At 41.1% G+C, this 10,950-nt stretch overlaps 1 protein-coding gene across 1 annotated transcript; it reads right to left on the bottom strand.

The window, feature by feature from the left end:
* Window positions 1-376: 376 nt before the first annotated feature.
* Window positions 377-10,440, bottom strand: INHBA (inhibin subunit beta A). Its single transcript, XM_063116054.1, has 2 exons — window positions 9,973-10,440; window positions 377-1,257 (listed from the first exon to the last, which is right to left on the bottom strand). The coding sequence occupies exons 1-2, from the start codon at window positions 10,358-10,360 to the stop codon at window positions 377-379; spliced, it is 1,269 nt and encodes a 422-aa protein (XP_062972124.1). The 5' UTR covers window positions 10,361-10,440.
* Window positions 10,441-10,950: the final 510 nt, after the last annotated feature.

The raw sequence follows: 10,950 nt of genomic DNA, 5'->3' as shown, positions 1-10,950 counted from the left end.
AGCTGCTGGCAGGGCTTGAATGCATAGGTAACAGAAGGGAGGGGAAGCATACTTCCCCTTGTTGTTGAAAAGTGTGAAAATACTATGTAATAAAATATGGAGCATATAAGATAGGAAATGCCCTTGCCTGCACCGTTTGAATGTTTGTCATCCAAGCCCTGGTGAACAATGCCATTCTCCTTGCCTTTGTTTGTCTCTATTCTGAACATTGGATGCTTTTCTTTTAGAAATGTGATGATTTTGTTCAGAAAGCCTGAACCCACTGGGTCTTTCCTCTTGCATTACGTTTTAAATTGTCTTCTTGAAATTGGTAGAAAGGCAGTCCCAAAACAGGGGGGGGGGCGTGCAACAGGCGTGCATGCACACGCACACACACCTATGAGCACCCACATTCCTCCACAATCATGTTCTGGATGTCCTTTTTGATGATATTCTGCCCGTCGTCATAATAGAGCATTGACATGGGTCGCAACTTGGTAGGTACGCAACAGGACTTGAGGTTGGAGAAGGGACTATGGCCCCTCATGCGGTAGTGATTGATAACAGTGGAGTGGAAAGAGAGCGTTGAGCTAGTGATGCCCGCAATGTGGCTGGGGCAGTCTCCTTCACAGTAGTTGGCATGGTAGCCTGGAGGGGCAATGATCCAGTCATTCCAGCCAATGTCTTTGAAGCTAACAAAGAAGTGCTTCTTGCAGCATAAGTTGACTTTGCCATCACACTCAAGACCCCGCCTCCGCCGTCTGTGCTGCCGATCCTCTGAATGCCGGGCAAGCATCATCAGGAAGGGCCTGTGGGATTGCTCTTTCTCCTCTTCTCCAGTGCTTTCACTCCCTTCCTTTTCCTTCCCTTCTACATCTCCTTCCTTTTTTTTCCTCTTCCCCAGCAACACCAGACTGGCCCCAGTTTCTTGACACTGATCACAAGCAATCCGCACATCCAGGGAATTCTTGCCCTGGTCCAGGAGGTGCTGAACGCTGCTGGAGACTGGGAAAATGTGCCAGGTACTTTTACGAGTGTCCACTGCCTTTTCAGAGATGAGAATTTCACCTCTCTCACCCTTTAGACCTGCATCCTCATCCACACCTTGGGAGTTACGCTTTGGCAGTTTCTGCTGCTGGTATAAGCGGATGATCACTTTTGTCCTGCTCCGATTGGCTTTAGAGACCTTGAGGAAGAGCCACACATCAGCTTGGGCCACTACTGAGAGCTCACTGCCTTCCTTTGAAATTTCAAAATGCAGCATTTTCTTGGCAGGACCTAAAATATAAAGGGGAAAAAACAGATATGGGGGGAACTCGTTAGCAATGACAGAGCACTTATTTTTCTGATTATTATTTTTGAAATGACATGGTGGTAAAGCCATTTCCTGTTAAGACAACAGAGGCAGTATCCGACTGGATCACTCCACTAGTGCAAAAGAATTTGCGGTAGAGGAAACTAGGTTCCTAACTATGTGCAAGAGGAGAATTCAACTAATGTTAGGTTTGCACAAGTGAAGTATGTACACTGATGGTGCTATATAAATAAATAATAATAAATAATAATAAGTTGCACAAGAAGCTGTGCAACAGAAAGATTCAGTAGTGCTCCACTAGCACTATTTGAGTTTGCAGAAAACTGCCCTATGTTTGATTCTCTGCTGGAATTTCTTTGCTGCCATTGATATTGGTATAAACACTAGGATCAACTATCATGTTGTTCCCCACCTCGATCGAGAAGGGGAGGCAGGTAAGAAATAAATAAATAAATATCATCATCATCATCATGAGACACTGAATATGGAAAAAGCACTCACTTGTGCAGGATTACACAGGCCCTGCCATATTGTTTAAAGGGTTCTTAACCAACATTCCAGCTCTTACATGTACAACTTTTGCATACCAGCTTTACTTCTTGGAGGAAAAGAAAAAAATTCCACATGCAAACATTATTCAGGATCAGCATGTTTCAAAACATTACTGCCTCCTTGGGGGGAATTAGCAACCCGTTTCTTCATCTGCCTCTCACTCTGATCCAGACGACAATAGTGGTTGTAAGGAGGAGCAGTTAATGCTACTGCCTACTTGCTCACTGGCTCAGCAAATGATAGCAATGATAAGAAAGATTATGAGGAACAAGAGCAACTAGTGAAAATGATGGTGAGAAAGTTGACTCACTGAGGAAGGGGGAATCCCCAGGAGTCATTAAAAACCTGGAGCTGGCAGCAAGGAGGACTAACATTAGAGACAACCCATTGTTTGTAAAACCTATTGGGCCTAGATAAAAATGTTTGGCACTTCTGAGAACAATTTCACTTCTGCTCATTTCTCGCATTCAGTGCCTTTCCCTTTGGTTTTGTGTTGCGCCTTACTTCTTGATCATATTGGCCTAGGCACAGATTAAGAACTCTTTAAACATGTGGACCCATGCATACACCTGGTACCTTGTTTAAGTTGGCCCTCAGTTAACATACTTTGGGCCAGCATTCCCAGAGTGGCTTCAGGCGAGATGTTCCTCCAGCCAATTTGAAGCTTTTTTCTTTTCTTTTCTTTTTAATAGTGAGGCATGGTGGCAATATTTCACTGCACAAAACCTTCTGAGAGAACAATGGGGTTAATATTTAAGAAAGGAAACTGAGGGTTTTAAAATCTTTTTAAAATCATGACCAAACAGAATCTGAATCCAACACCAAACCTCTAACTTCCTACTTAGCTTGCTATAGAACCAGTTGTCACCTGAGAAATGAAAGAGTAGAGACACCATTTTATGTAACTCACATCCCTCCCCTAAATCACAGTGATTGGAAATCCCCTGGTAAAATATGTCCTAGAATTAGAAGGTGGACCCATCAGTCACTCAGCTACACAACTGGACATTGTTTCCAATGAATTTTCAAGTAAATTAGAATCAAACCTCGAGCACACTGCAGTAAACTGAAAAAGTTTAAATTACTTTTAATTCTTAAATTGGGCTGAAAACCATATGATATAGGACCCCATCTGTATGAGGGAAAGCTACCCATTTCTCCTTTGAAGATCCACACACATCCAGAATAAGAACATTTGCAAATGCATGTGTGCATACCAACTTCATGTGAAGTTGGCTGGATTAAGGTTATTGCATAGATAGATAGACAGAGACATCAGCATTAATACACATACAACACAAGACACCATGCATGTGTTCATGCATTTCTTTAAAGCCCTATTCTCACAGGTGTTCTGTGCATATCTAATCTTATGCTACCTTTTCCCCATTCTTTCACAGTGCTATTACCTTCCTTCCCCCGCCCCCTCCTGTGACTTCTACTACATCTCTCATCACTGTCATGCTTTCAACAGTGGTGCAGCTAGGCCATTTTAAACCGTGGACTTCATGGTCTTATGCCCCTCCCCCACTTTAGGCAGTAATATATTAAGTTGTGAAGCACGTAACTAACATTTCTCTTCTCCAGCACTAGCATCCCAATCACTTCTATATTCATGATATAGAAAGAGAGAGAGAGAGAGTTTGCTAACCCTCATTTTTAATCATCATCATCATCATCTGAGCGTGTGCATTTTAAACTCACTTAAATTACGGTGCTGTCATGATGATAGGAATAAAATGGAGCTCTGCTGCCCCGATGTGAAACAACATTTACTTGGGGGGGAAACACCACTTTGTTGTAGAAAAAGGATAATATGTTTTAAGTAAAAATAATAAAATGAACCTCTGTAACCACTCCCTGACTATAATTTGTTTTTAAAATAAATTTAAAAAATCAAGGGCAGATACCAAGCCTGTTTGCCACTGTCAAAATCACCTGCTATTCTCTACTACTTTAAAGCGCTTTTTAACAGTTTTGACAACTGTATATGGAATGGCCCCATCAGTTGTCAAAACTGTTATAAAGCACTTTAAAGTGCTTTAAAGCAGTAGTGTAGATCCTGCCTGGGTGATCATTTGCAGGCTCCCAAAGCTGAGGGGCCCTGGACCTAGCAGCACCACTGGCTTTCTGACACACATGTACTGTATCAGGTCAGAAACAGGGCTGGGCAGAGGGGGGGGGGACAATGAGGCCAGTTGGCATGGGCCTACAATTTGAGGGGGGTACTCAATGGTGCAAGAACGTTTGAATGGATTAGCAGTTTTGAACACTGACAACGCAAAGTTGCTTGATTTTTCTGTTGTGGATGAATTTGCCCAAAGAAAAGCACGTAAAGCATTTCTGAATGTGAAGAAGTGATGTCTTATACACATCTTGAATCAAAGTGCTTGCCACTACCTTTCTTATAAATCGTTCTAGTCCATATGTATTTAGAACTGATTAAAAAATACTTAATGAGCAGTTTGAGAAGTGCAAGAGCTATACTAGAGTGACCAGATTTAGAAGAGGGCAGGGAACCTGCAGCTTTAACTGTTGTGATGAAGAGGGAATTTCCCCAGGTTCTCCATATATACAAATGACACCTGCTGAAATTCCCTTATCAATACAACTGTTAAAGATACAGGAGCCCTGTCCTCCTTTTCATATGGTCACCCTAAATAAAGGCTCAGGCCTCACCTCTGTTCCTCAGGGCTACAAGAGACACAAATGGCTCCAAATGATGGCTTTCGACGACTAGCCAGCATAATAATTTCACTGTGGCCAGATCTACACTACTGCTTTAAAGTGCTTTATAACAGTTCTGACAACTGTATATGGAGTGTGTCCTGGGCCCCAACAGTTGTCAAAACTGCTATAAAGCGCTTTAAAGCAGTAGTGTAGATCCGGCCTGTGTTTAATAAGGCAATAATTAATGTGAACAGAGTGTCACATGCAAGAGGTACTAGATGATTGAAGGAATTGTTTTCTCTTTTTTTAAAGGCGGGGGGAAATCCTTCTGAATAGTAAGCCAAGTTCACTTGAGTGATCAGGTCATTGCCAAGGGTAAAGCAAAACTCAACAACATGGCCTCCCCAAGCAAAAATGTTCTTGGCCTCTTATGCAATTCCAAACATCCATCATTGTGCATAGGTATACCTGCAATGGCATGCTCACATATATATATGGACACACAAGTATGCACAGATACCCTCAGCTACATGCCCACTCACATATTCTTCCATAGCTCTCAAATTATTCTCTCACACCATTCACTGATGCCTTTCAGAGCTTGTATCTTACATTGAAACTGGTTTCTTTTAAAATCTGACAAATTAAAAGCCAGAGTTTTCAAGTTATGTTTCAGTACAGTGGCTTCATGAAACCTAGTTGTTGTTGTTGTTACTGAATTAAAAGGAAATTTTAAAAAATGATGCCAAACTGAAAAGCTAAGGGGGGTCATTTCGTAAAAAGAAAACAAAAATCCAACCAGCAGAGTTTATAAACCACAGACAGATTTCCCAGTGCCTTAAAAAAAAAAAAGTCTGCCACTTTGACCTTAATAAACGTCTAGTCTTTTAGCCTCTGGGTCTATTCGCTTTATCTTCTCTCTTTCTCTCTCTCTCTCTCTCTCTCTCTCTGTAAGTGTGTGTCTTTATATCACATTCTTCCTGCAGTCTACCACTATGGTGAATTTCTGCCAGTTATGCTAGATGAGAGAAATACGACAGTCAAAGAAGCAACAGATAAGCACTACAATCTTTGTGCTTCAGAGCCAATTCGGTAAAAAAAAAAGGGGGGGGAAGAAACTTGTCTTGTAGCAAGGTTAACTTGCATGAAGTTGAGGGGGGAAATCCTTTGGAGTATGCCCTCTTGTGGCATTTTGTTTTTATATTCAGCATAGAAAGTTGAACCCCTAGATACACACAGCAGATATTTTTAAAGAATGAATGAAATCACCATTCCAAAGACTTAAATTAATTCTTCTCTTTGGCCCTTTTCAATACTTTACTGTGAATTCATTTAAAATATCTGTTTTTCTTTTATATTTGCTGGCAAGCCTTAATGAAGCAGAAGAGAGATTACACCCGCTTACTTGGCCCCAAATTCCACGGAAATCAACAGGACTTATTTATTTCTGAGCAAACCTGCTTAGGTTCAGGTTGCAACTGATATAAGCTTGGATCACAATTTCCACTCATTCTTGACTAACCACTGATCATAATCACTGGAATGTCAATACTGCCTCCACCTGACTCATTTCTGTTCATTACCAACTGTCATTTACAGCCCTTTTTATTGCTCATTGAATTGCCAGTAGCTCATTACAGACCCAACAATGTCCAGAGGAGGCAGTTCTGTATCTATTAGTGATCCTGTTGGCAAATTTAAGTGGCCGGTGGACTACTATCAATGGCTAATAAGTTCTCTAGCCATTAAAGAAGTAGGGCTGGATCTAGATATGGTCATACTTACAGCTGACCCATCAAAATCACTCGGATTTGAGTCATGAGTACCTATAATCCCATTGATTTCAATGGGTCTACTTTAAGGATGAGTCAATCTGAATCCGTCTTGTGGCCAACATTGGATGTTGTAGCAATAATCAAGTATTTGTTATTCTTGACAAGTAGTATTCCTTCTTTTTCCCCAAAGGCCACTTAAGTACAAGAGTTCTGGCAGCCTTGTGCTCACTGAAAAACTGAGCTAAATATATTCTGTTCACTTACTAGTAAAATGCCATAAATATTTGTCAACTACATTCTGTTATTATTATTTTTTATAAATGGTGTAATTCTAATGGCTTGTTTGAATCCCACTTTCCCTGACACTACAAATCTCTTATCCATATTGAAAGTTATTAGTTTCACAAAGGTCTGCCTGGAATTTTAATAGCACCTGCCAAGAATTTCACATGATCTCCTGGGTCTGAGAACACCTGTGTTTTGGGATGAATTCAGTATATTAGTCTCCAAGCCTTATTCCCACTTTCTACTCCCTATATCTTTCAGAATGTTGCAATTTATCCCCCCCATTTTAATCCATCTTAGTCCAAACAATAGAGACCTGCACACACATGCTTGCCATTTATTAGATCTCTCTCATATATATATATATATATATGTGTGTGTGTGTGTGTGTGTGTGTGTGTGTGTGTGTCTCAGTACAAATGGTGAAATGTTTCTTCTAAGTGTAGTGAATACGATAGCTCCCTAATTATATTAGAACAAGCCCCTTCTCTTGGGGCAGGAGGGGGAATAGACTGCTTCTATTTTCATCAGTATCCAGTTGACAAAACTTGAAAGCATGTTTCCATTCATTTTCATTGATTCTCTACTGCCTCCCTTTTAGATAATGGTTGCTTTGAGAAACAGCAGTGTGAATATTTTTCTCCAGTCTGAACATCTACTGGAGAAAAATATTTCCCATACCATACTGTTTTACTCAAATAGACTTGGAACATATCCTAAAGTTGGTTTTGGCCACTCATGAACCTCCATGGAGCTCTGTCCCACAGACAGAGTTTAGACAATGTGTTATTCCCTGTCACTTCAGTAGCAGTAATAAAAAGATACCAGTACTATTTTAGAATCTGACATCCACCATTACTAAGGAGGTAAACCTGACGTCCACCTTTACCAAGCAAAAGTGTTGAATGACACAACCCTATGTTTAGACAGAAAAAGGTCTACAACTCCCAGCATGGCTGGAACATACTGGGAATTGTAGGCCTTTTTCTGTCTAAGCATGCATAGGATTGCACCCTAAGAGGGTTAAACTTAGAGGAAACAATGTAAGAACCACGAACGGAGGTGAAGAAAAAAGACTGAATATTTGAACTTATAGAATAACATGGTATAGAATAGCCTTTCCTAATTCAGGGCCATCTAGATGTATTAGACTCCAACTCCCATCATACGCAGTTAACATGGGCCTTGGCCATGCTGGCTGAGGGTCATGGGATTTGGAGTCCAACACATCTGTAGGGCACCAAGTTGAGGAAGGCTGCTATATAATAATAACTATGGAAATAATACAACTAACAATCATAACCTCAAGAGATTGGCTCATAAGAGTTATTGCATGTCGAAACTAAATAGTACAGTTGATATGGTTAATGCATATTCACTTTTCTTGACTTTCACATTTAGAAGAGATTGCCATGGAGAGGGAGGTGACAGTGGAGAAGGGAAACTAACATTTAGATGCAATGTATATACACTGGAAAAGGTTTTTGCTTGAGGGTTGCTTCATGGGAGAAGGAAAGCCCCAAATACACAGATCTCCAGTGGTAACCCTGATATAGTTGTCATCAGTACCAATGTTTCTACAAAATACAAGCTGAAGTTATTTGAATATTGGGTAGCTGGTTGCTGAAAAAAATGAGTAGTTGGGCTATTGGCCACTTTCTGGGCAATGGCACAGCTAATATTAATCATGTGACTCTCGAAGCCAATTGGATGGAGTGTCACAGCTTAAGCGTGTCACACTTGCCTTTGGAGCCTGCTTTAAGCAGAAACAGTACAAACTGCTGGAACTCACACAGTGTCTCAAAACCACAGTTCATTCCATGTGTCTTTTCCCTCAGCTTACAGAGAGTGCTGCGGAAAACTAGATTCGAGGTCTGCCCATCAGATGGTCTTGCCATGTCTTTGCTTCTAAATGCTCCTTCCTTAAATGAGTCGAACCACAATTATTTCTGATGATCACAGACACTGAGACATTCTATCCATCCTTTGACATGGAGACTGTGCTTTTTTAAAAAACACCCCTTTGGAATGACCCCTTCCCCAGCAAAAGAACTGATTTGATAAGAGCTACACTGACACAGACACTGACCACCAGGATGCCTTGTACAGTGTTGGAACTCATGCAGTTAGCAGCAGGAATGTCTGCTCTTAAACCATACACGCTTCTCTGCATGTCTTTCTCTGCAAACATAACATCTGAGTCAACAGGTTTTCAGGACTGGAAACTCTGAGAATTGCTTTAATTGTTTATATTGCTGCAGCAAACTTTAAACAAAAATGCTCCGTGTGCCTGTGCATACTTTGACTACCATATGCTATGCTGAGCAAAACAATGACATTCTTTGCAAGCTGTCTTGGCAACAGGGGAAAATGCTTTCACTCGGGAAGACCACTAATTTGTTGAAAGTTTTCAGTATCAGTTTTGAATCTATGCAGTAGATTATATAGTTATTGGTGTAGACAGGCAAACCTGAATGTGTGTGTGTGTGTGTGTGTGTGCGCGCGCGTGTGTGCGTGTACACACACACACAAACACACACACAAATACCAGGGCTTAATATTAAACATAATGCACATTCCACATTTTTATTTTACCCTATTTAGATAATGGCAAACTAAATACTTCTCTGAGCATGACATAGATTGAGGAGTTACTGAATGTCTATATGACAATGTCTTTTATTTTTTAATAATAATTGAATAATTCAAAACACACCCTATCAAGGTTGCATTCTTTGGCAAGGAACTCTTGGGAACACCATCTTTTTCTTTTCTTTTCTGGTTTTTTTTTTCCCCCAGTGTGCAAAAGTCAGCATTACAATTTGGATTGCCTACAACGATTTGTCCCAGTTACTACTGAGGTTTTCTGACAATAGCTGTTAACACTTTTACTGCCCTGAATATATGCTGTGAATTGAATCACAATTATTTTAAAAATATAGACTCTGAACTTGACAGATTTTATAGCGTGTCTATTCAGAAATTGATCTTAACTAAAAAAAAAAAAATGGCCCAGAGTATTTCAGAGTCCTCCCAATTTGTCTGTTTCTGGCTCTGTCTTTCATTTTGAATCATCACCTTCAATGATTTAGCACCAATCTGTTATTTTCACAAAGTAGAAAGCAGAACCCACTTATTCAACATTTCACCCCAAGATAAGTATGTCTCGCCCCACTAGTTGGCTGGCTGGGTTCAGTAAGTGTAAGCAACTCATCTGTAGCCAAAGTTAAATTCTAGAGACCCAAATTCCTTCATGCTTTCACTCTCTCATTTCGTTCAACCTGTAACCTCACAGAGAGTATTACTGTTGCAAAGACACGGAAAGTTCGCTGCAGTTCTTACAGCGGCCAAGTCATGTTTCCCCACCCCCACCCCCACCCCAGCAATAGCACCCACCTGATTCTGCAAATGTGATGATCTCTGAAGTTTGCTCCACAAGTTCATTCATTTCTGTTCTTCTTCCAATGTCATCCTCTATTTCCACATAGCCATCCTCTCTCACTTTTCCCACATGGAGTTTCTTGATAGCATTGAAAAGTGCAGCTTTGGGCACCGGCTGAGTGATGTTAGGTCTGTCCCTTAAGTGCAACATGTTCAGAATGTGCTTCTTTACTGCTTCCACCATCTCAGGCTGGGAGCTGGGCACATCCTTTGAGAGCGTGGCAAGGGCACATGATGGACAATCGGTGACTGAACTGTGCCCCTCAGATCCTGGGGTCGGGGAGCTCCTCACTATAATCCAGCAAAGCACCAACAAAAATCCTCTCTTCAGAAGCAAAGGCATCCTGGCAGAAAAAGTTGTTGTGTTTCCCTTTGAAAAGGCACTGCTTTTCTTCTCCCTACACCACTTCACACACAGTTTGTTTGGTTTGGTGTGTGTTTTTTCCTCCTTTCCTCCTCCTCCTCCTCCTCCTTCTTCGTCTTCTCCTTCTTCTTCTCCTTCTCCTTCTCCTTCGCAAATTCTCTGGAAGAACAAAAAGTTTTCTGTGAAGTTTTGTTTGGAGGGTCCCTCTCTGAATTCAGTAAGTGCTATAGATGTCTGTGACTGTCAGTGAGAGGAGTTCTGACTCTGTCTCAGAGTGGGAGAAACACACACTGAGAAAAGGAGAGAGAGAGAGAGAGAAAGGAGGAGGACGGATTGGCCTAAAGTGAGTGAGTGAATGAGAGAGGGAGGGAGTTTTGTCTGTGAGTAAAAGCTATGATTAGGAAAGGGGGAGGAACAGCCCGTATTCTGACAGCCTTCCTTCCTTATGCTCACTGTACTCAAGCACACACACTTCTCATTTATATCTCACCACTCATGTTTTCTGCCCTACCCACCTCTCCTTTTAAATCTCTTTTCTTTTGTAACATTTGTCCTGTGCTTCCCTCCCC

This window comes from Elgaria multicarinata, chromosome 1, assembly GCF_023053635.1.
Source record: "Elgaria multicarinata webbii isolate HBS135686 ecotype San Diego chromosome 1, rElgMul1.1.pri, whole genome shotgun sequence".
In the NCBI taxonomy this organism is placed as follows: Eukaryota; Metazoa; Chordata; class Lepidosauria; order Squamata; family Anguidae; genus Elgaria; species Elgaria multicarinata.
Note: the sequence above shows the minus strand (reverse complement) of the source record. Positions and strands in the feature narration are given on the sequence as shown.

Bases quoted from the DNA above. Each gene is read 5' to 3' on its own strand.
- INHBA (XM_063116054.1), bottom strand. From the start codon at position 10,360: ATGCCTTTGCTTCTGAAGAGAGGATTTTTGTTGGTGCTTTGCTGGATT. The intron at 1,258-9,972 runs GTGGGTGCTATT...TTTATATTTTAG, and splicing joins CATCACATTTGCAGAATCAG to GTCCTGCCAAGAAAATGCTG.